Genomic DNA, 25,144 nt, shown 5'->3' with positions numbered 1-25,144 from the left:
GTTGATTGCTAACTAACCATAACTGATACCAACTTAATCAGACCAGTTTTGTTTGGCCACCTCTCTTCAACCATTTTTATGTTTCGTATTATTCGATTTGTCAACATTGGCCAACAACTAAGGATGTCCCTATCAAAGAACCTCAAGGACTTCGTACCCTCCCATGTGAAACCTTTCCACGTCTAATTTTTTAGATGTCTGCATCTCATCACCTCTTTAATATTAAAAAAAACCAAACAAAAGCTCTTTCTATCCATTTCTCTTTGATGCTTCTCTTATTCAACAAGTAAGAATTACTCTAATTCCACTTAATTTACTTGTTTTCATACCACTGAAAAAACATATATGCGCATAATATTTTTTTATGATAATAAAAAATAAAATTGCAAAATAATTATTTTAATCTAAAACATTAATTATTTAAAAGATGAAAATAAAAAAATAAATATGTACATCAAAACATATAATCTTATAAATAAAACAGAACTAATTATACATTAATTATTATTTACTCCTGTTCAGTTTCAAATACATCAAGAAAAACGTCAAACAGTCTTCGTATGTATTTTATTTTCTTATATTGGGTGAGTTAAAGAGAAATAAAAACAATATTATTTGATTTTCGAGACATTTTTATATAAAATAGAATGTCACAACTAATAAAAAAAACCCCACTCTGTTCTGTACTTCTTGATTTGGATAATTGAAAATGAAATATCAAACACGTTTTTAGTTGTTTTATTTCAAACCATCTAGACAACAACAAAACATTACAATATTACATTTTATTTAATTTTTTTATAATTCACTTAAACATAATGATTTTTTTCACTCTAAAAAATATTGCATAAAATAAAAGTATCTATATTCTTTATTAATTTTATTTTAGTTAACTAATAATGCTTTAATTAAAAATGTTTATCACAATAAACTATACTATATATATATATATATATATATATATATATATATATATTTCTTATATTTTTATGATGAATTTTATAACAAATTTTGTTACAATATTAAATAATAAAAAATATATTAGACATGAATAAAGTAGTTATTATGAAAACTAACAATATGCTAATAAAGAACACATGGTAATAAAATAACATGTAGATTCAGTTTATAGACTATTTAAAAAAATAATTTACATTAGTAATGCACATAGTTTTGTACTGTGGTTTGATTATAAATTAATATGTCTAATAATTTATTAGTTTTATAAAAAAAAATCACTTTAGAGAAAGTTTTCTTCTAGCTTCAACATACCTAAAATAATATATGAGAGTTTAGATTTATGATTTTGAGAGTGTCAGATGAGAAATACACTGTTTGCTCCATCTACCTACCTAATCCGTTTGTCCAGTTATCAGGGGTTGGAAAAAAAAATTAAAAATAAAAATGCGTACCGTTTGGTGAAAAGGTGCGATGCAGCTGATCATGGTCTATCTAACGGAGTTTGCGTGTAGGTGAAACCAGCTCCAGAGCAGTGCGTAAAGGGGGAGAGAGATGAGTGAGTTACAAAACGAAGAGTGAATAAGCCATTTCGCCATTATCACTCTCTCGCAAAAAGCAATGAAGCTCTAGGTCAGTCTCTTCCTTCAATTTCACCTTTCGAATCCAATCCTTCTCTCTCTCTTTCTCCTTCTCATTCCATTCTTTAAATCGATTCTCATTCCTCATCTTCACACTCCTAGTTTTTCTTGTTTTCATTCTTACATTTATCTCTGCGGTTGCGATCTCTGAAGCTGCGAGATTCTTCTGCCTGGATTGCGCACTTCATGTGATTTTCCTTCTATATAACCAACTATTCTACTACTTCGTTTTTTGTGCCTTGTTTGGTTTCGGAAAAAATTAAAATAAATAGAACTAAAGGATTTCTGGTTTGTTGAGGAATACACCTCATTGCGTTGTTTTGAATTTTTATTGGCTAAGGTCAAATCATCGGTTCAGATGCGAGGGTCTTGATTCTTATCCTCATCATTGAATCTCTGTTTCTTCCCTAGAGATCTCACTTATTTTTATTTTATTTTTACTTTTATGTGATCTTAGGCTTCATTATTCTGATCAGCTGATACAAACTGTGAAACTCATTTTGATATGATTGCATTATTGTTATGGCAGATTGCTGGCTAACATTTTGTAAGCTTTGGTATCAGTGCCTCTCAATTGTTTTAGTCATTTTTTGACTGCAGTTGTTAGTTCTGAACATGCTTTATTCTTGATTTGAAATTCTAGATTAGGCATTCTGGATTTCTCTTGCTTTTTGACTGCACGGATTTAAGCAATTACTGATAGAAGATAAAACCATAATTGGTGGAATTCCTGGAATTGCCCTCATAACATCTGTGTAATTTGCTCTTTTGCAGGTTTGCATTTTAGGAGTAGCTGAATCATATGAGGCGGATGGTCTTGTGCTCATTACTTCAACTTTTGTTGACAAATCTGCCTTCGTGAATCTGTTAAGATTGAAGAATAGATTTGCATAGGTTAGTGCTGAACCTTTTTTTCCTGTTGTGTGCTTCATTTTCTTTGCCCTGATTGTTATAACTTAATTTGCTCTGAATTGACTTTGCAGACTGCAGATTACTTGTCTGGCAGAAGGATTCAAAATGAGTTGGAACCCACACATGGATGTCCATTACAATAGCATTAGTTATCCCTATAATACAGCAGGAAGCTTTATCGAATATTTTGAAGGTCTTACCTATGAACATGTCAACTTCATTTTTTCTGGTGCATCACATGCTCAGGTGCCTGCAAAAATTGTCATTTATATCCTGTTTGAGATAGTTTTTGTAAGCCTTAGTTTAATGGAACATGTTCTTATTTTCTTGTTTTATTAACGTAGATCTGCTTCTATAGCTGTTTTTCATTATTTTATCCGAAACTTTGTTGTTCTTTAAATATTAATGTTGAGAAATTGGAAATATTCTGATAATGAAATGACATTCCATCATATACGCAGGAGAGTTCATACCCTTCAAATTCAAGCTTTTACAAGTTTGGACTATCTGAACCTGATAATTCATCATACTATCGTTACAGTCATGGTTATGAGGTAAATCATCACGAACCACTGGTGGATGAGTATAGGAGACCTTCAGAGAACTCATTGACAATCAACGAACAGACAGCAGCAGTAAACACAGAATGGGTTGAAGGTGGCAACACTGACACACGAGACAATTCTATTGAATGTACGTTTGTGATTTTCTTCTAAAAATATTTTTTTGTAAATTCCTTAGTGATGAATAGCAGTTTTTGGGCATTGCTGCTTACTTCATACGCTACACCTTGATTCTTTATTGTGAGCATCATATGTAGAAACTTAACTGGTTGTTGAAGTACAGTAATTAATTCAGTCATCTCAATGCCATGATGTTCTGCACTTTATATGATCCTTAGAATTAGCCATAATTTAGCCGATTTTTTCAAAACTAGACTATGGATATTTCTCTAAATTATAGGCTAATTTAATTTTCAAATTTCCTATACAACGCTTTATTAAGTCTTGGAAGGAAAATGCTGAAACTTTTAACTATTGTTGTAAGGAAAATATGGACTTGGGTCCTCTATGGGTAAAAAAATGATGAGCCTAAAATTGAAGTAAAAAAATGATGAGCCTAAAATTGAAGGGATAAAAGTATGAGACTGAGTATTAGTGACAAAAGTCTAGTAAGCATTAGTTACATAACATACAAAGTTTAAATAAACTAATGAGACTCACCTCCTTGGATCTTTCTCTGGTCCTCTATCCATACTTTGTTCTACTCCTTAAAGAGACAAACAAATCAGTTAAATGAGAAGCCCCGTGTTGTTAGCCATCCAAATACGGTAGCTCTTGCCCTTAAAAAATATTGTAGGACTTTTTTTACGTTCCAAAGATAAGGCTGCAGATTCTTTTAATGGCCTCTTCATTTATATCCATGGAAATCCCCTTTAGCAGATCTGTCATTTGATAGTCAAGTCCTTTCATCCTACATATAAAATGTCCGCTCACAATTTAAACCAATGTTTCATTTGGTTCAGGTCCTCGAAGACATCACAGTAATTCAAGTGATTATCAGGTATTTTGCCTTCAAGATTCCTGGTGCCTGAAATGGTTTAGTGCTACGAACATCTAAGAAGTTTATACAGTAACTTTAGCCATTCATCAGTTTGAAGCACAATAAATGGTTATCTGACTAGGCATTTTGTGAAATTGTGCAGGTCATTTGGCAAGACAATATTGATCCCGACAACATGACCTATGAGGTTGGATTGAGAGTCCCCGATTCCTTCTTTTTCTTGGCATTATATAGTGTTTCCTTAAGTACAGCTACTATATATTTGATTACTTCGGAGTCAGTCTTCAAAATATATACAAAGTCAATCTTGTAATTATTTGTCTAAGGAGTCGGACATAGGTTACTCATTTATTTTTATGTCTTCCGTTATTTTATGCTTCACGGTACATTATTCTAAGTGGAGATTGTTACTCTTGGAAAGTATTGGTAGGCCAAATCATTTCATAAAATTCTCACAGCTAATTATGTGTCCTTATGAGCTGATTACATTACATATTTTAATTGCAATTCGTAAAAGCTAAAAGAGGTAACATTTATATAGAAAATTGTATCAGTTCAAAGTGTTTTTCAATTAAATGTGTCAAATGGTTGTGTGATCATAAATCATTATAGTAAGTGAACATCTTTCTAGATGGCAATTTGAAAAATGGTGGAAGTAAAACACTCCTCATATTTTTGAGTTTATTATTTTTCAACATCAATATGGTATCATTTATTGCAGGAACTACTTGAATTAGGTGAAGCTGTCGGAACTCAGAGCCGTGGTCTCACCCAAGAACAGATCTCCTCACTCCCAGTGTCGAAGTTCAAATGTGGGTTCTTCTTGAGGAAGAAGTCTCGGGGTGAGAGGTAATATTTGGTTTATGGACACTATGTTTTAATGCAGTTGTTGGTTTTATTCTCCTATGATTTAATATATATTGTCGAGTGTCTAGCTTTCAAAATCCTTGTTTCTGCTTGTTATTCTTGAATTCCACTTGTACATGATTGAGTAATTTTTATAAACAGTTGTTGTATTTCTTGGTCCAAATTGATATTCAGGACTTTTAGATTGTTGCTACTGAGCTTATCAAAGAATTTTGTCTGGCATGATCTGTAAATGAGAACCAAGTCTATGTAAAATAAAATGAATAAATGGTGGACTATCGTACAGCAATCTTCCTTCAGGAATCCAGCTACAGCAGTATAATTTGGAAATGGAAACGTCCAGATGGGAATTAACTTAAAAATTACGTGTATTATGTCTGTTGCGTGCTTTGAAGTTAGAACGTGCGTTCTCCTAGCTAATTGATCTGACTTGTTCTTCTTGTTTAGATGTGTGATTTGCCAGATGGAATATAAAAGAGGGGACAAGCGTATCACCTTGCCATGTAAACATCTTTATCACGCTAGTTGTGGGAACAGATGGCTCAGCATCAATAAGGTAAGATATTTACCATTTTATAATGAACTCAGTAAGTGCTTTTAGTGCTAATTTTCACGTCTGCTGATATTCTTTTGCTTTTCCTCTTGGGCTTATATTTTCAGGCTTGCCCAATATGTTACACAGAAGTGTTTGCCGACAAGTCAAAGCACAAATAATCTAGCAGCGGATAAGTGACCTGCATATGTTTCTGTTTTTCCTTTAATGTGGAGGTCTTTCATAGAAATACATTTTTATTTGTTTTTACCTTTTCTTAGTGAGGTAAGTAAGCCCTGGGTTTTAGAAAAATTATTACAGAGAGAATCCTAAAGTGTTATAAAAGAATATGAGTGAACATGTATCAATTATCATGGTTGTACTGAAGAGGTTGGATTACGGTATGTTTTCATAATGTTTAATACAGTGTGCTATGATTTCACATAATTATTCCCTCATGCTACTGATACAGTGTTGTTGGAAAGGCATTCGCCGGTTTTATGAAAGCTTCTTTAGAGAATTACCGAGTGCGTCAGGTCATTGGACATTGCAGCACCTGGCCATTATAATAGTGATGAAGTGGATTGCTTTAAATAAGTCCACCGTTTATTTAGATTACAAGAAAAGCCGCAAACCATCTTTGTAGACAAATAGGCATTTACTCCTGATGTTTGAGTTGTGCCATACTACAAATGTGACGGAAATAATCAATGCTGTCTGCTCAGACAAACTTTCGCTTATGATTACACAAGCAGTAACTCTCAACCTTATCATGGCAAATATTTGTTACCAGAAAATTAATGTTGTTTGGGTACAAAATTTAATGAACACTTAATAGGGTAAAAATGAAACATTAAATTGTGTAACTTAATGTTTGAAGAAGTTACATCAAATAATCTTTGGAATGAATTCAATGAGAATGGAGTATAAATGTTATGAAAAATCTGATCATTCAAATTTTGTTAAAGTTTGTAGATCGTTTAATGTCATGAGGATGTGTTTTCCGTTATATGTGGTGATATGTATCTTCTAATGTTTGTATTTGTGATGAATACTATTAGAAAACGTTTAGTTCTTTCAACTTAGACTGAAATTAGTATTATTTGGAGTTGTTACTTAGGTGTTGTCGCTTTAGGTTAACGATAAACATTGTTCGCGTCTCTTCTTCTTTTTTGTTAATTTGTATGTATTTTATGGAAGTTAGTTATGTTATACACACAGGAACCTTTAACTTTAGGTTATGCTATTTACGTGCAGTGACTTCTCTTGTGTACTTGAAGTTAATATTTTAAGAATAAAATATATTTAGTTTTTAAATTATAACGTGAAATTAAATTTTATTTTTGTTTCAAAACTTTGATAGTGTTTCCTTTTTAAACTTTGATAATGTTTAGTTTCTAAATTTTAAAAATAATAAATATAATTTTTATTATTAAACGATGTTAATGATTTGCTAATATGGATTGACACATTTATGTTTATATGTTACACATGTGACAACATTTATTTCTAAAGTTTGATGACTACACTATCAAAATTTAGAACAGAGACTAAACTTAATTTTGCATCATAATTTAGGGATTAAATCTATTTGAGATGAAAGTTAAGGAACTCAAAATATATTTAAAAAGTTAAAATTGTATTTTATATAGTGATAAATATTTTTAAATAAATTTAAAGTTTTTTTAAGAAAAAACTAAAATAAAAAAAGTTTAAAAATATACACAAATTATTATTTAAGACATAAATTAAAAATGTATATTATTCTTCTTAATATGTTTTGCATTTTTTATTTTTTATAGTGGATATTTTTAACTGAACAAAAAAAGTTATAATGATTAATCATTATTAAAAGAGAATGAGTATCATTGAAAACACATTTATTTTAAAGTGCTTATTCCCTTTCTACTTTTTTTAAACATTAAATGGACTATGTGTGACCAATCATTGTTTTTTTCCCAAATTGATCTTAAATTAATTATTTTCAGTCACATTTATTGAAAGTGTATGGTTATTTAAAAAAAATAACATATTTATTGTTAATCTTAATGTGTAAAAAAAAATTATGATAATTTTAAAATAGAATTATTTTAAAATAATTACTATTATGAACTAAATTATATCTTTATTCTTATTAAGTATAAGAGCATGACTTCTTTTATAACTTTTCTATACTTATTTTATATTCATTATGTTCCTTTATAGTATTTTTTTAAAAATATTTTTATGTATGAAAACAAAATTAATTATTATTTTATCATTCATTTAATCTTTGGTTAATTAGTTGACAGTTAAAAAGGTACAGTATAATATCTTATACATATTTTATTAAAATTAAGAAAAAATGCATTTATTATTTATGTAAAAGAAAATTTGATTACACATACAAAAGGAATAACTAACTCCAACCAAGTTAGGTTATGAAAATTATTTGAAAGAGAATGTTATATTTTCAGCCATATTTATAAGAAGTTAAATAAAACAAATATAATTAATACTTTAAAAATATAAAATGTATTTCGTATTTATCTTTTAACGAAAGTAAGAGAAATAAAAAGAAAACAAAATTATTAGAGTATTCAAAAGTAACACAAGTCAAACGTTTAATTAATTAATTAAGTTAAATATATTTTTAGTTTTCCTATTGATACAAAATTAGATTTCATCTCAAATTTTGATATATTTGGTGAGGTTTCCACCTCAATTATATATTATAAATTGGTCTTATCTCTAATCGATGTGAGATTTTCAACACCTTCCTTTACGTCGAGGTATAGACATCTCGAGCGTGAGTAGAATTGATGGGTTCCAAATTATAATATATATGCAAACCTCACCATTCAAATCAATTTTGTGGAGTTGAGTTAGACTTAAAATCACTTTCTAATATGGTACCAGAGTCATGGTTTGAGTCTTTCCTAACGAGATCTTTGTGGGCATTATGTTCCACCTGTTGTCGGGTCACTATCGGACCACCCATTATTTCTACTCTCACGCTCGAGATGTCTATACCTAATGCCATCAAAATGGGTTGAAATCTGTGAGCCAACCCGGCTCACCACGGGTTTGAGCCGGGTTGGGTTAGAAAAAAATATGAAAATTTTGATGCAAGCCAATTTTGACCCGGCTCGCTAAGAACTTGGCTCACCCGAGTTGAACCTGTGGTGAGTCGGGTTGGCTCACCAACCCATCTATTTTTTTTATTGAAATCAAATTAATTAAATTAATTATTCAAAAAGCACAACCTTTACTTCGCAGTAGAGTTTTTCGTGCTACGGTGCCTATCCAAAAGTTCCCCTCTGCTATATATTTTTGTTAACGACTATATGTAGTTTCTTGGTCAAACGGTTGTGTATGTCTCATTAAACTAAATTGACAAAATTTTATACTTAAGAACTTAGAATATATAACAAATAGAGTTTTTTTGTTTCATTTTCTTTTATATCAATTGGTCTAGTTATTACTGTTTCAATTTGATCGATCAAAATAACATATTATAAGAATCTCAGAAGATGAGGGTGAAAAAAGTTAAGTGAGCCAATGAGTCAACCTGTTTAACCCACCAACCCGTAATGGGTCGGGTCGGGTTCAAATTTTTCGGCTCGCTAATAAATGAGCCGGATTAGGTTAGCTCATTAAGTGACCAACCCGTTGTAGGTCGGGTTGGGTCGGGCCGGGTTACCCGTTTTGACTGCTCTATCTATACCTCGACATGAAGAAGTTGTATTGGATATCTCACATTGACTAGAGATAAAACTAATTTATAATATATAAGTGAGGTACAAACCTCACCATATAAACTGATTTTGTATGGATGAGTTAGGCTTAAAATCACTTTTTAGTAACCACCGTTCTTTTCATGAGACATAATCGAAGTCTTTAGGATCAACGAAGCTCTTGGATAGTTACTTTGTATGTGTAAGTGGTAGCCCCGTAGACAATAGCAAACAAAACTGGGTTATCAATACAAGATTTAGAGAAAGTTAAAGGTTAGACATCGGAACTTTCACTCTCTCTAATCAGGTAGCTAATTTATAACAGAATAACTTCACTGATTCTATAGCACGGTTCAATTTTGGAAATGGTCTCATCCGGAGTGGTAATATAATCTGTTTATCTTTTATTTATTTGGTTCATATATAAGGAAATCTATCATTAAAAAATCGAAATAAAATTCATTATAATTTAAAATTTATTTTTCTCTCAACGGTGACCTTATTTATAACTAGCAAGACACACTGACATCAAAGATTACAATATTTTCAACCAATTCACAACCTTTAGAAAATTAGTTAAATTAATTAAAAACAATAAATTTGTCATAATTTGTATGTTGTTCCGAAATCACCCTCATATATTTAATACTAGAATAATTGAGAAATATATATATAAGGTATACACTTAAGATATTTATGTTGGTATAAATTGTGATACGCGATACAATTTAAACACAATTTTAAAATGAATTAAGTATGTTTTTTATTTTCAAATTATCATTAATTAAAAAAGTGTGTTTTGTTCCTATTTTAAATTATAAACTATTTTATCCTAAACTTTATGAAAGTGATGTTAAATCCTCTCGGCAAATGATCTACAGATATTATATTATCCAATATGAAATTCTTTTTTGTCACATAAAAAATACTTCTCATACCACATTTGTTACAAAACATAATTTTTGTATAATAGTTTAAAAAAATCAAATTTAAATATTTTAAAATTTAATGTTTGTAACTGTATTTTCTTTTAATATATTACTGAATTTTGTCAGTTTTAATGGATGGAAGAATTTCAGCTCACCTTAATAGAATTATCAATCGTTTATTGAGACATGAAAATAACTTAGAAACAGCCAAGTTATACACTCAAACCCTAAAATTAACTTGTATGATTTGGACAAACCTCCATTGTTAGAAGATTTTAGGTGCATTCCTCTTTTCTTCTGACAACCGGTGTTTCTACAATCATTCACTGTTTGCTCCAAAAGTTCATTTTTCTTGTTAAAATTTCTTTTATCAGAATCGTAAATCATTTTCGTACGTTGCTTCCACAGAAGCACTACTGACAATAACTTCTCATAAAATCCCTAGTTGTTCAACGATTTTCGGCAAATATATATAATTAAATAATAAGTCCCTTTTAGTTTTCGGCAAATAAGTTGAAAATCTAACTAAAGGACTTTTTCAACCATTATGCTCGTTCGTCCCATAATGTAATGATATATTGCCCTTGTGATGTAAGGAATTTAAGTCAGCAAGTGCAGCAATGGTGCAAGCGTTGAGCTCCAAAATCACACGACCTTCATAATCTAAGAAAATGTCTTGCCTCCCTATTATAAACTAACATTTGTAACATCAATATAACTACTACATATGAATTGATCAAACACTCTGAAAAGAAGTTCTACCTTATGAATTTGCAATCTGGTTTACAGAAGAAAATGACAAGCTACACAATGTAACAGGAAATTAATCACACGAGTTTTGACTAATATAGCTAATTTACTAAAACTGAGAAAAGCAAAAGGAGAATGGGAGTGATTCAAATCTGGTAGTTAGAAAGGCTAATCAAATGAGGAAGAAACACAAGTCAAGCAAGCAATATGTTAATTTAAGTAATCAACGAGTTGCCTTAGTCTTATTGGATCATTAACAAAATCCGATATGTATGTTACAAGTAAACTAATTAAACAAGTTAATATATAGGTAATATAGCATCACAGAAATTTACTCAGTCAATCTAAATTTCTAGACTCGGCAATTTTGTGTTACAATAAACCTGCCTGAGCTTTCAGTCTGAAATCCACTACAATGGCTTAAAATATAAAATCACTTGGTATATATTAATTAACCTTTGATAATCTTTCGAGTACTTGTTCAGATATGACATCACCAACATCCTCAAGCTTATTGACTTTGTTGTGTTCAAGTTGAAATAAAAAACTGACAGAAATCTGGTTTTATACATTACATAAAGCAATGAATCCAAATAAAGAAATCATCCCAGTTTCGATAGAAGCTGGTACGAGTACTATATAAGGGAGTACAATCCTTACTCGAATTCCAAGTAAAACAGAAATTCATTAGTCTATCTTGGAAAAGGCACAGACTAGGGAAGTAGAGAATGGAAATCTCAGGTGAGGCACTCATCTATGGTGTAGTCTTCTGCATAATTTCTACCATGGTTGCTGCTGATGGCTATCCTTACTATGGTGGAGGCCAACCATACAACAATCCATATTACAAACCATATGACCCCAAATACCCTCCTAATTATGATCCATATTACTACAAATCTCCACCTCCTTACTATAAACCCAAATACCCTCCATATTATGAACCCAAATATCCTCCATATTACTACAAATCTCCACCACCTCCACGATATGAATACAAGCCACCTCCATATAACTACAAACCTCCATACAACAACTACTCACCTCCTCCGTATGAATACAAGCCACCACCATATTACTACAAACCTCCATACAACAACTACTCACCTCCTCCATACGAATACAAACCACCTCCATATTACTACAAACCTCCATACAACAACTACTCACCTCCTCCGTATGAATACAAGCCACCACCGTATTATTATAAACCCACATATCCAGAATACAAGCCCCCATCATCACCTCCGTATGAATACAAACCACCACAGTCTCCTCCCTATAAATAGAAATCTCCACCCCCACCATCTCTCTCGCCGCCTCCCCCGTTACGTCTATAATTCAACTCCTCCTCTGTCACCTTCACCTCATCCATTACTGCCAGTCTTCAACAACTATTATTATTTTACGTCTGATCCCTGCCACTTGTGTATTAAGCTAGGGGTTTAAGCTGTTTCAAGTTTTCCATTCAGTAATTATATATGTATCAGTGTTGCATGTTATGGATGTACTCGTGTTTTACTCATATATATATGTATCAGTGATCTGTGTTATTTAATGATTAAGTTTGTTTTAATTTCTTTTATCCAATTTCATATTTTCTTCTTGCTGTTTCCGTTTTCCTTCTCTGTGTTCTTATATATTCTATGAATTTAAAGGTGGGTATTGGATTTTTTTTTTTATTGATTTAACGGGGTGAATATAAAGTTGGGAGTCAAATTATAGAGGAGAAGAGAAAAGGAAAACGAGATTGCAAAGATGAAATGTTTTCATTCATAACAAAACACCGTAGAATTATTACAAGCTTACATATTGAACAAATTACCTATCTTAAATATGTTTTTAAAGATATAACAACAACCCTGATCAGGATTTTGATTTACTGATTAAATCCGTAACGGAAAATCTAAGACGGTTCAATAAAATTTATAAATTTTTACTGTCAATATAATTTTTATAATTTATAAGATTTTTAATTAAATAATATCGAATTTTGTTGTTATTATAAAAAACTCATGACCAAGATATTTATTAACATTATTGGAAAGTGTTGTTTAAGTTGTATAATATTTTTTTATCTAAATAAATCGTTTCATATATATTCTTTAAATTTTTAATCAAATACTCTCTACGTACTTTTATATATAGGATAGAATATCCTAAAACTTTATTTAATAATATATATATATGTTATTACAAAGTACTTATATCTTAATCTCGAGAAAAAGTAAAATTAATATAATACAAGTACTAAAAAGAACATTTCTCACAGGTTAACAAAATAAAAATATTATATTTGGTGAAACTCATTATTATAATAAGAAAAATATAAAAGGTTAACCATGTGAGAAAAATGAATATTGTTAAGAAAGAAGGGTACATCATATAGCACAATGTCATTTTCCAGCATGAAAAGTCAAATACAACAATTTTTTTTTAAAAAGAGATGAAAACATTACTGGGATTGACAACTATAGAAGTCTAAGTTGCCAAACAACGTAAGAACAAGAGGCCAATTGCTGTTTGCATAACCAATCTAGAAAAGAAGAGCAAATACTTATCCCTCTTGCATCAGCAAAAACCAAAAAAATCTAAGTGAAAAACACCATCAAACATTGATAATCAATTTAAATATATTATCATAGTTCTTCTGCCTTCCAATATGTTAATATTCATGAGTTATTTTTAAACAGAAATATATTATGTTAGAGTGTTCTTGCAGGCTTGTCTACTGTGTCAAAGTCTATGCTTATGCAACATGCACACATGAATTATTTTGTTTACGTTTTTATCTTTTAGAAAGTGAAAACGGAAAACAACATGGATATGTACAATAAATATATAAACTTTTTTGGAATCTCAGCTTCTCAACATCTAGGGTTCCTGTGGATGTGTTATGCATTTATTTACAGTCTTGAATTTTGCCAAAAATAATCCAAAAGTAAATTATATGCTACTCAAATCAAACATGATTAAATAAGTAGGAAGTAGATGTTGTATAGTGCTTTTATATTTAAATGTTATTTATTAAGGTATTAATAGATAAGTTCTTTTTAAAAAAAAGTTATTTATATTTGGACTGATCAATAAAAAAACATTTTTATATTTAAATAGATATTTTAATAATATTTTTTTAACAATATTTTAACATCATTTACGTGTGCATCTGTAACGTCCCGGCAACTCACAGGGACCGTTGCTCCAGGCTAAGCACGCTTAACTATGGAGTTCTTATGAGTCAGGCTACTGAAAAGTAAATGCATTTTGGTGATATGAGTAGCCAAATCAATCCCTTTTAAGCTATCCTTCAACTGTATAGTCCCATACCTACACAGTCTCCAGATCCCTCTCATTCCGGTGTGGTTCGAGGATTGGTTCATGTTGAAGTTTATGGTTATTCTTATTGATTATAAAATAATTTTGGATCATTCACGTAGATGATATTAAAATATTATAAAAAAAATGTTCCCTAATTATTATTATCCTTTTTGAGATATCACTTCTACTTAAAAAAAATTATCTATGGCTTATTATTATTTTAAAAATTAAAAGAATTGGCGCCCATGTAAAGCAAATTTCTTTCGTCTTCTCCTTTGAAATAACACTCTAAAATCCATCGCATAACGCTCTGAAATTCATCACGTATAGCTCTCAACGATAGCTCCATTCATTAATCTGCATCCATCACCGTAGCTCTCAACGACAAAGGTGCGTTTCTTCTGCAATCGTGCAGATCTTCTTTTCCGTTTGCAATTTGTTTCATTCGAGTGGTGCCGGTGAAAGCTGCAACGTGATTGAGTTAAGGTATGTTGCCATGTGTTTTGTTGAATGGAGCATGACTCTATACAACTTCTCTTCTCTATTTCTATAACCCTATATTTATCGATTAAGGTATTAGTTTGATGTGTTCGTTTTCGTCTTCTTAGCATCAGGGTTTCTGATTTTAATTGAAATTTTTGCTTTGGCTGAAGGAAGAGTTGAAGATACCAGTTGATCTTCAATCGTACAAGTTGGATCCACATTTCACCAACGTGCAAGGAGTCATGTTGCGAACGCCGACTCTGGAGAATCATTTCAATCTGCTAAACCTCAACATTTTCCAAAACCCTTTCGGTACTCTGTCAAATATTACTTGGATGTATTTACCAGGTTTTCCAATCCATACGTACTCATTGGCACAGTTAAATCAAATCCTTTTCTTTCTCCTGTGAAATTATTTAGTCAAATAATATCAATAAATTCTTTTGCATGAACCTCGTATTCTATAAAAGAAAATTTGTAATGTTTTTTTGAATCACTTTACTTAATTAAGTTGTTTTTTGTTTTTACGGGCAATAAGCATAACTTCTATGTCTCTCCTTGCAGTAGAGAAGTTATGAGATATTTCTCTAACATATTTCATTGGCTTGTTCCAGGTGGGAACTTAACTCTGTTGGTCTTAAAAAGACCTTATTAATGCATGATTTTTGCTACTTTACTTAAATTTACTAGTACCTTTGAGCATAATAACTAGATTTTTTTATCATTCTATTTCAGGCCGAAGTAGCTGCTGCTTCAAGAGCGGTTATAGGCTTGAATCATTTAACTGATGTTGAAATAGACAAGGTATGAAACTTATTAACACTAATGGACAATATGCTAAGTAGTACATCACTACTTTTTTTCTTTCAGGACTTTTGGTCAAACAATACTAAATTTGAGTTTTAAAAATTAAATTAAGCGTTTTGAAGTGAGCCAATGCAACTCTTTCTTCCATAATATTTTTATTTTTTTTATAAATTTCAATATAAATTAGAAATATTTCTTATTCAACTTGATAAGTGATGAAAAACATGAGAAATATCAGAGTCATATGTTATTATTGTTAGGAATCTAATTATGAGTTGAAAGTCTCGTTACATTTGTATAAAAAACTCATAATTTAGAGATGCTCAATCTCTTTGGTGTATCTCAGTCAAAAATATTCAACAGTGGTATTAGGATACATAATATGCATACCAAATTTTAGTTCGAGGAACGAATATTGATCTTTGCCAAATGTTGTATTGCAGATAAACAAACCATATCGCCCATTGGCATCAAGAGAGTATTCTTTTGGAGCTGATGTCATTCTCACTGCATCATGTTTGATTCTTGTATTATATCTAACATTGTCCTCTTTGTAATGCACAACATGACTCCTATTTGATGTTCCTCGTTTATAGTATGTTCAAGGAACCAATTAGTTTCTACATTAATATATTAGTCAATTATTCAGTATAATTTTAGATATGTATTTGGATTTATTTCCAGTTTTTGTTTGTTCCATTCTCTTTTTAATATCTGAAATAGAAAGAGAATCAATGAAAATTTTTCATAAACAGTCTGCTTTCTTTCAATGTGTATGTACTTTTGTGATACTACTAGAGTTCCCCCCTGCCTGGGATTGTTACAAAGTAAGAATTCAAAGTCATTTCATTTTAATATATATTTCATCTGGTCTATGGCCTTACCGTTGTTAGAATTCGATTTTCTTTTCTCTGAAATGTCGATCTAACCTTCAAAAAGTTATACTCTCTTTCAGAATTGTCTAATGTAATGGTTATTAAAAACTATCATTTTAATCTCTTTTACAGAGTTTTGGGATTGGATGGATTGTAGGTTCCTCCATTGTTGTGGGCTCTTTCCATCCATTTTTTTCTGGGGACTGCTTCTTCAATCGATGTAAGTTCATTTTGATGGCATATACACATCATTTGCCCCCTGGTTATTTAGGGCATAATTGTTAATAGTCATTGTACGATTTGTTCATTTTCTATAACAAGAATTTTATTGTGCTTTATCAGATTCCAGTGAACATTATGCAATAAATGTTAAACACCATCTGTACTTACACTTAATTTTCCTGTTAGGAGGAAAACTTTGTGTATTGGAGGAAAGCTTTAAGGATTGGAATTATGTGACACTTCTTTTATTTTTCAGTAGTTATATTTGAATTTAAGCTTCTCTAAAGCCTCTGTTCAGAAACTTTGTTTGATAGTGACTACATTTATGATCGAGCTCACATATATGTCTGCACGTGTAGAGATGGAGAAGAAGCTGTGAATGAGAAAGTTTCCATTTATCAATGTTTCACGAATGCCATTCTCATAACTTCAAAGTGCAAAGAGGAGAATGAAAACCAAGAATAAAGTATGATAGTAAATGTATATTGGAGAAAGAGATTAAGGCACACTTCTGAACTGACAACAATAAACAAGCATGGCTACAGTATATCCAAAGAAGGATTACTTCAGTGCAGGGCTTATTATCAAGAAATTCATAGCGTTACAAATTAATGGCAACAATGTTGAACATAATGAAAAAATTGATATTGATTTAGCCGCAAGCTTAATAGATAGGAGGCGGGGGTGGAAACTTGTAGTAATATGGTGGTGGAAACTTGTAGTAATATGGTGGTGGTGAAGAAGGAGAAGGAGGTGGTGGTGACTTCTAATAGTATGGTGGAGGAGGCGAGGGAGAAGGTGGAGGAGGAGACTTATATACATAGGGAGGAGGTGGAGAAGGTGGAGGAGGAGGAGGAGAGGGAGAAGGTGGGGGTGGAGACTTGTAGTAATATGGGGGAGGTGGTGAAGGTGATGGTGGGGGAGGTGACTTATAAACATATGTAGGTGGAGGAGGGGGAGATGGCGGTGGTGGGGATTTGTAGACGTAAGGTGGGGGAGGTGAAGGTGATGGTGGAGGTGGAGACTTATAAACATAGGGAGGTGGTGGTGAGGGTGATGGTGGTGGTGGGGACTTGTAAACATAGGGAGGTGGTGGTGAAGGAGATGGTGGTGGTGGGGACTTATAAACATAAGGAGGTGGTGGTGAGGGAGATGGAGGAGGTGGAGACTTGTAGACATAGGGAGGTGGTGGTGAGGGAGATGGTGGTGGTGGGGACTTATAAACATAGGGAGGTGGTGGTGAAGGAGATGGTGGTGGTGGGGACTTATAAACATAGGGAGGTGGTGGTGAAGGAGATGGTGGTGGTGGGGACTTGTAAACATAGGGAGGTGGTGGTGAAGGAGATGGTGGTGGTGGGGACTTATAAACATAGGGAGGTGGTGGTGAAGGAGATGGTGGTGGTGGGGACTTATAAACATAAGGAGGTGGTGGTGAGGGAGATGGTGGTGGTGGGGACTTATAAACATAAGGAGGTGGTGGTGAGGGAGATGGAGGAGGTGGAGACTTGTAGACATAGGGAGGTGGTGGTGAGGGAGATGGTGGTGGTGGGGACTTATAAACATAGGGAGGTGGTGGTGAAGGAGATGGTGGTGGTGGGGACTTGTAAACATAGGGAGGTGGTGGTGAAGGAGATGGTGGTGGTGGGGACTTATAAACATAGGGAGGTGGTGGTGAAGGAGATGGTGGTGGTGGGGACTTGTAAACATAAGGAGGTGGTGGTGAGGGAGATGGAGGTGGTGGAGACTTGTAGACATAGGGAGGTGGTGGTGAGGGAGATGGTGGTGGTGGGGACTTGTAAACATAGGGAGGAGGTGGTGAGGGAGATGGTGGTGGTGGAGATTTGTAGACATAGGGAGGTGGTGGTGAGGGAGATGGTGGAGGAGGGGACTTGTAAACATATGGCGGAGGTGGTGAAGGAGAGGGAGGGGGTGGTGACTTATAAACATAGGGAGGTGGTGGTGGGGACTTATAAACATAAGGAGGTGGTGGTGAGGGAGATGGAGGAGGTGGAGACTTGTAGACATAGGGAGGTGGTGGTGAGGGAGATGGTGGTGGTGGGGACTTATAAACATAGGGAGGTGGTGGTGAAGGAGATGGTGGTGGTGGGGACTTATAAACATAAGGAGGTGGTGGTGAGGGAGATGGAGGTGGTGGAGACTTGTAGACATAGGGAGGTGGTGGTGAGGGAGATGGAGGAGGTGGAGACTTGTAGACATAGGGAGGTGGTGGTGAGGGAGATGGTGGTGGTGGGGACTTATAAACATAGGGAGGTGGTGGTGAAGGAGATGGTGGTGGTGGGGACTTATAAACATAGGGAGGTGGTGGTGAAGGAGATGGTGGTGGTGGGGACTTATAAACATAAGGAGGTGGTGGTGAGGGAGATGGAGGTGGTGGAGACTTATAAACATAGGGTGGAGGTGGAGATTTGTAATAATATGGAGGGAATTTATCTACATAGGGAGGAGATGGTGGTGATGGTGAATGTGGAGGTGAAGATTGGTGGTAATAAGGAGGTTTTTGGTATTGATAAGGTGGTGTCGGGTGTGGATAGTAGTTGGATGGCTGGGCATAGTTAGGCTTATCATCGTCAGCAGCAACACTGATAGCCATAAGGCAAAATGCAAATGTAAGGATCAGACGAGGCCATTGCCTCGTTCCCATCTCTTCTTTGAATGTGAAAACTTAGCGATCTTCTTTTAGAACACTTATTATGCTTTTTTCCTTTCTTGCTTCCCAAACCATGGATTGGAGGCCTTTATATAGTTTTTGCCTTCGCTGATGGCTGGTAACATATCTCTGTTTGATCACTGTCTGGCATCAACTTTGAAAAAAATATATTTATATTATCTGAACATTTCAACTTTATGTTGTGGTTTGCCATTTAACGATTTTATAGTTTTATATAACAGAGAGTTGGTGATGGCATGGTTGAATGAACTTTTGTTAGATTTAACCAAAGAATTTTGGAAGCGCGTCACGGCTGAGAATGCTGATTACTTCCTTTGCCTTTTGCAGAGGGCTGATAAAGTCAAACGCAACACATGCCAGAATTCTTTGAGATGTCTTTTATTTATGATTGGCTTTGGTTTGTTTCTTCCCAATTGCAATTTTTTATGCTTAAATCATCGGTGTAGATTCAGCTTATAAGACATCCTTTTGTATAGCTTAACTAACATGACTCGGTGAAAATTATATATATGACTGAAGAATATTCTGATTGTGGCTTAAAAGAATAACTTAATTTTTGACTTGATTTATAATTACTCTTTGCATTTAAATGATATTAAACCTTTTAATTTTAAACAATGACACTTTTGTCACCTATTTATTGCCTTGCCTATGGATTTGTTTGAATTTCTAAATTTGATCAGTTCCACCGCATGGCCATATTTTCTCTTATGCAAACATAGCAGACAAATATATTGTCGAGTTAAATTTATTTGAGATAGTGGTCTCGTTTTTTAACAAATTCTGGATTTGAAAAAGTAAAATGACGAGTTCGAAAACTTTGTTGATTGTAATGTGTTTCGATTTTCTGTTGAACTTGTATGATTATAAGTGTTGTTTATGAAATTTGATGTATGCGACTTTTGAATACTTCGCTTAACTAATTATGCATGTTTCTTCATAATTTCATTACTTCTCCCCACCAGATAATAGCTGTCCCTTTTACTGTTGCTTTCACTTCTTCAATCTTTTTTAATAATACATAATTTTTTGCATTAATTTCTTCTTAAATATTTAGAAGAAAAAGTTTGCGCTTTCAATCTTGCCAAAAAGATATTGATCTGCGGCTCATCAAATCCATAAAGAGGAGTTTTTATAATGATTCATTTGAATCTATTTCATGCTTGAATAAATGTTTCATCACATTCGTTGGCAGAATGAAGTAGTTTCCTGTTTCCTGTTTCCCTTGACTTGACTGAGGGAAGAATTTGTGTAGAAATTTTGTAACAACTTCATCCTATATAGTTAGACTATTATTAGGAAAAGAAGAGTGTAATCACACTTTTGCATTGCCTGCTAATGAAAAAGAAAACAAACTCTGACAAATTGCTTCATCAGAAGGTAGATCTTAATTGTGTTAAAATATCTAAGAATGTAGTCAAGTGAGTATATGAATTCTCATGAGATAATTTATTAAATTGATTGTTCCACATCAGATGAATAAGAACAAGTTTCATCTCCATATTGACAGTATTCACCATTAGCCTAACAATATTGTTGAAATTCAACATCTCAGTACTTGTTGAATAATCTCCTAAATTAAATTGTCTATCATCTTTCCCAGCCATAGCTATTTCTTTTTCTTAATCTGACAGTTAAGGAGTACACAAATATCAAATATAAAATGATGTTTTGTCTCCCTATATGTCTTTATAAAATTATTAGAAAAATGAAAGATAACAAACAAAATGCCCAACATGTCTATTATGTCAACACAGACGTTCCAACATGCACCGCAGAGGAAGCAAATAGTCCATGTATAAACTAGCTTTTTTGGGTATGTTCAGTTAATCGGAAAAAAATATTATGAATGATTTTTTAATCTTATGTAGAGAAGAAAAGAGATTCCTTTTTTATATTTTCCCCGGAAAATTATTTCAAGAATCTTTTGACATTCTTGACAAATTAAAATGTCTAACATAAGTCGCATGATTGATAAATATTCTAAATATAACTCACCATAAACATTTGAGACATTCTTGTCATATTAAAAACAAAGTTATTTAATGAATACTATGAGATTAATAACAACAAAACTGAAAATAGAAATAATAAGAATGTTAGAAGTTTTCCATTGATTAAAAATAAAACAATTTCATATTATATATAAATGAATGTGTAAACTTCTTACAAATTGATTTTATAAAATTTATTTCTTAATATAATATTAAATTCATCCATTAAAAAACTAATCTTTTATCCCAGGCAAGGCAATAGGTGACAAAAGTGTCATATTGTTTAAAATTAAAAGGTTTAATATCATTTAAATGCAAAGAGTAATTATAAATCAAGTCAGAAATTAAGTTATTCTTTTAAGCCACAATCAGAATATTCTACAGTCATATATAATTTTAACCCAGTCATGTTAGTTAAGCTATACAAAAGGATGTCTTATAAGCTGAATCTACACTGACGATTTAAGCATAAAAAATGGCAATTGGAAAGAAACAAACCAAAGCCAATCATAAATAAAAGACATCTCAAAGAACTCGGGAAACTGTTGCGTTGGACTTTATCAGCCCTCTGCAAAAGGCAAAGGAAGTAATTAGCATTCTCAGCTGTGACGCGCTTCCAAAATTCTTTGGTTAAATCTAACAAAGTTCATTCAACCATGCCATCACCAACTCTCTTCTTGACTTTGTTCTCAATCCCTGTTATACAAAACTAAAAAATCGTTTAATGGCAATCCACAACATAAAGTTGAAATGTTCAGATAATATAAATATATTTTTCCAAGGTTGATGCCAGTCAGTGATTAAACAAAGATATGTTACCAGCCATCAGCGAAGGCAAACACTATATAAAGGCATCCAATCCATGGTTTGGGAAGGAAGAAAGGAAAAAAGCATAACTGTTTTAAAAGAAGATCGCTAAGTTTTTACAATCAAACAAGAGAAGATGGGAACGAGGCAGTGGCCTCGTCTGATCCTTGCATTTGCATTTTGCCTTATGGCTATCAGTGTTGAAGCTGATGATGATAAGCCTTACTATGCCCAGCCATCCAACTACTATCCACACCCAACACCACCGTATCAATACCAAAAACGTCCTTATTACTACCAATCTCCACCTCCACCTTCACCATCACCACCACCTCCTCCCTATGTAGATAAATTCCCTCCATATTATTACAAATCTCCACCTCCACCCTATGTTTATAAGTCACCACCCCCTCCCTCTCCTTCAACACCTCCGCCATATGTTTACAAGTCCCCTCCTCCACCATCTCCCTCACCACCACCTCCCTATGTCTACAAATCTCCACCACCACCATCTCCCTCACCACCACCTCCCTATGTTTACAAGTCCCCACCACCACCATCTCCCTCACCACCACCTCCCTATGTCTACAAGTCTCCACCTCCTCCATCTCCCTCACCACCACCTCCTTATGTTTATAAGTCCCCACCACCACCATCTCCTTCACCACCACCTCCCTATGTTTATAAGTCCCCACCACCACCATCTCCTTCACCACCACCTCCCTATGTTTACAAGTCCCCACCACCACCATCTCCTTCACCACCACCTCCCTATGTTTATAAGTCCCCACCACCACCATCTCCCTCACCACCACCTCCCTATGTCTACAAGTCTCCACCTCCTCCATCTCCCTCACCACCATCTCCATATGTTTATAAGTCCCCACCACCACCATCTCCTTCACCACTACCTCCATATGTTTATAAGTCCCCACCACCACCATCTCCTTCACCACCACCTCCATATGTTTATAAGTCCCCACCACCACCATCTCCTTCACCACCACCTCCCTATGTTTACAAGTCCCCACCACCACCATCTCCTTCACCACCACCTCCCTATGTTTATAAGTCTCCACCACCACCATCTCCTTCACCACCACCTCCCTATGTCTACAAGTCTCCACCACCTCCATCTCCCTCACCACCACCTCCTTATGTTTATAAGTCCCCACCACCACCATCTCCTTCACCACCACCTCCATATGTTTATAAGTCCCCACCACCACCATCTCCTTCACCACCACCTCCCTATGTTTACAAGTCCCCACCACCACCATCTCCTTCACCACCACCTCCCTATGTTTATAAGTCTCCACCACCATCTCCTTCACCACCACCTCCCTATGTTTATAAGTCTCCACCACCACCACCTCCCTATGTCTACAAGTCTCCACCACCTCCATCTCCCTCACCACCACCTCCCTATGTCTACAAGTCTCCACCACCTCCATCTCCCTCACCACCACCTCCTTATGTTTATAAGTCCCCACCACCACCATCTCCTTCACCACCACCTCCCTATGTTTATAAGTCCCCACCACCACCATCTCCCTCACCACCACCTCCCTATGTCTACAAGTCTCCACCTCCTCCATCTCCCTCACCACCACCTCCTTATGTTTATAAGTCCCCACCACCACCATCTCCTTCACCACCACCTCCCTATGTTTTTAAGTCCCCACCACCACCATCTCCCTCACCACCACCTCCCTATGTCTACAAGTCTCCACCTCCTCCATCTCCTTCACCACCACCTCCTTATGTTTATAAGTCCCCACCACCACCATCTCCTTCACCACCACCTCCTTATGTTTATAAGTCCCCACCACCACCATCTCCTTCACCACCACCTCCCTATGTTTACAAGTCCCCACCACCACCATCTCCCTCACCACAACCTCCCTATGTTTATAAGTCCCCACCTCCACCATCACCTTCACCTCCCCCACCTTATGTCTACAAATCCCCTCCACCACCATCTCCCCCTCCTCCACCTCCATATGTTTATAAGTCACCTCCCCCACCATCACCTTCACCACCTCCCCCATATTACTACAAGTCTCCACCCCCACCTTCTCCCTCTCCTCCTCCGCCATATGTTTACAAGTCTCCTCCTCCACCTTCTCCCGCGCCTCCTCCACCATACTATTACAAGTCACCACCACCTCCTTCTCCTTCACCACCACCATATTACTACAAGTCTCCACGCCCGCCTCCTATGTATTAAGCTTGCAGCTAAATCAATATCAATTTTTTCATTACGTTCAACATTGTTGCCATTAATTTGTAATGCTATGAATTTCTTCATAATAAGGCCTGCACCAAAGTAATCCTTCTTTTGGATATACTGTAGCCATGTTTGTTTATTGTTGTCAGTTCAGAAGTGTGCCTTAATCTCTTTCTCCAATATACATTTACTATCATACTTTATTCTTGGCTTTCACTCGCCTCTTTGCATTTTGAAGTTATGATGATGGCATTCGTGAAACATTGATAAATGGAAATTTTCTCATTCACATCTTCTTGTCCATCTCTATTCTTGGTTTTCATTCTCCTCTTTGCACTTTGAAGTTATGATGATGGCATTCGTGAAACATTTATAAGTGGAAATTTTCTCATTCACATCTTCTTCTCCATCTCTACACGCACACACATACATGTGAGTCTTGATCATAATTAAACAACAAATAATATAAAGAAATAAGACATTGTGCGTGCAAGTATTCAAGAAATAGTTACAAATATATAGTGGATTAATAAACTAAATATTATGTATAGTATAATAGGTTAAAGAATCAGTGTAATATTAAAAATAACTCAATAAATAAATTAGTAAATATTTTTATTGACTTAGTGTTATAAGGCAATATACAGGCATAATATACTAATCTATAATCAGCATTTAGTAATGAGATAAAAACACCAATATTTCCTAACTTCAATTATTTGATTGTGATAATATTGTTGACCCTACTTATCTCTTTTGAATGTATAGTTTGTGACAGTATCACCTAAACTAAACAATAATCAAGCATATAACACTTATTCTCATTTCACGAACACAAATATAATATGGAAA

At 34.1% G+C, this 25,144-nt stretch overlaps 4 protein-coding genes and 1 long non-coding RNA gene across 12 annotated transcripts; 4 read left to right on the top strand and 1 right to left on the bottom strand.

The window, feature by feature from the left end:
- The first annotated feature begins 1,379 nt into the window (after positions 1-1,379).
- Positions 1,380-5,992, top strand: LOC124832338 (E3 ubiquitin-protein ligase BIG BROTHER-like). Of its 3 annotated transcripts, none has more exons than XM_047306523.2 (9): positions 1,380-1,590; positions 2,373-2,492; positions 2,589-2,756; positions 2,972-3,203; positions 4,036-4,073; positions 4,216-4,260; positions 4,795-4,922; positions 5,388-5,496; positions 5,601-5,992. In XM_047306523.2, the coding sequence occupies exons 3-9, from the start codon at positions 2,616-2,618 to the stop codon at positions 5,652-5,654; spliced, it is 747 nt and encodes a 248-aa protein (XP_047162479.1). In that variant the 5' UTR covers positions 1,380-1,590; positions 2,373-2,492; positions 2,589-2,615; the 3' UTR covers positions 5,655-5,992. The 3 variants fall into 3 exon arrangements, with proteins under 3 accessions (XP_047162479.1, XP_047162478.1, XP_087964625.1); XM_047306522.2 differs by having other exon boundaries at positions 1,384-1,590; positions 2,582-2,756; XM_088108499.1 differs by lacking the exon at positions 1,380-1,590 and adding an exon at positions 1,639-1,786 and having other exon boundaries at positions 2,582-2,756.
- Positions 5,993-11,482: 5,490 nt separating this feature from the next.
- LOC124832317 (uncharacterized) lies at positions 11,483-12,452 on the top strand. Its single transcript, XM_047306499.2, has one exon. It carries the CDS (start codon positions 11,596-11,598, stop codon positions 12,154-12,156), a length of 561 nt encoding a protein of 186 aa, XP_047162455.2. The 5' UTR covers positions 11,483-11,595; the 3' UTR covers positions 12,157-12,452.
- Positions 12,453-14,431: 1,979 nt separating this feature from the next.
- On the top strand, positions 14,432-16,227 carry LOC124832352 (uncharacterized). Of its 6 annotated transcripts, none has more exons than XR_015784872.1 (5): positions 14,432-14,671; positions 14,839-14,980; positions 15,233-15,282; positions 15,404-15,472; positions 15,919-16,227. It is a non-coding gene; the product is annotated as an uncharacterized LOC124832352 (long non-coding RNA). The 6 variants fall into 6 exon arrangements; XR_015784874.1 differs by having other exon boundaries at positions 14,839-15,016; XR_015784871.1 differs by lacking the exon at positions 15,233-15,282.
- Positions 16,228-17,034: 807 nt separating this feature from the next.
- LOC124832351 (uncharacterized) lies at positions 17,035-19,449 on the bottom strand. Its single transcript, XM_047306543.2, has one exon. The coding sequence runs from the start codon at positions 19,232-19,234 to the stop codon at positions 17,339-17,341; it is 1,896 nt and encodes a 631-aa protein (XP_047162499.2). The 5' UTR covers positions 19,235-19,449; the 3' UTR covers positions 17,035-17,338.
- Positions 19,450-21,589: 2,140 nt separating this feature from the next.
- Positions 21,590-24,495, top strand: LOC124832336 (uncharacterized). Its single transcript, XM_047306519.2, has one exon. The coding sequence runs from the start codon at positions 22,199-22,201 to the stop codon at positions 24,290-24,292; it is 2,094 nt and encodes a 697-aa protein (XP_047162475.2). The 5' UTR covers positions 21,590-22,198; the 3' UTR covers positions 24,293-24,495.
- The last annotated feature ends 649 nt before the right edge of the window (positions 24,496-25,144 follow it).

This window comes from Vigna umbellata, chromosome 3 (assembly GCF_029865625.1).
Source record: "Vigna umbellata cultivar VRB3 chromosome 3, Vumbellata_1.0, whole genome shotgun sequence".
Lineage (NCBI taxonomy): Eukaryota > Viridiplantae > Streptophyta > Magnoliopsida > Fabales > Fabaceae > Vigna > Vigna umbellata.
The sequence above is the reverse complement of the archived record's forward strand: the minus strand, read 5'-3'. Positions and strand labels throughout refer to the sequence as shown.

Bases quoted from the DNA above. Each gene is read 5' to 3' on its own strand.
- LOC124832338 (XM_047306523.2), top strand. From the start codon at position 2,616: ATGAGTTGGAACCCACACATGGATGTCCATTACAATAGCATTAGTTAT. The intron at 4,261-4,794 runs GTTGGATTGAGA...CATTTATTGCAG, and splicing joins CCGACAACATGACCTATGAG to GAACTACTTGAATTAGGTGA. The intron at 4,923-5,387 runs GTAATATTTGGT...CTTCTTGTTTAG, and splicing joins AAGAAGTCTCGGGGTGAGAG to ATGTGTGATTTGCCAGATGG.
- LOC124832317 (XM_047306499.2), top strand. From the start codon at position 11,596: ATGGAAATCTCAGGTGAGGCACTCATCTATGGTGTAGTCTTCTGCATA.
- LOC124832351 (XM_047306543.2), bottom strand. From the start codon at position 19,234: ATGGGAACGAGGCAATGGCCTCGTCTGATCCTTACATTTGCATTTTGC.
- LOC124832336 (XM_047306519.2), top strand. From the start codon at position 22,199: ATGGGAACGAGGCAGTGGCCTCGTCTGATCCTTGCATTTGCATTTTGC.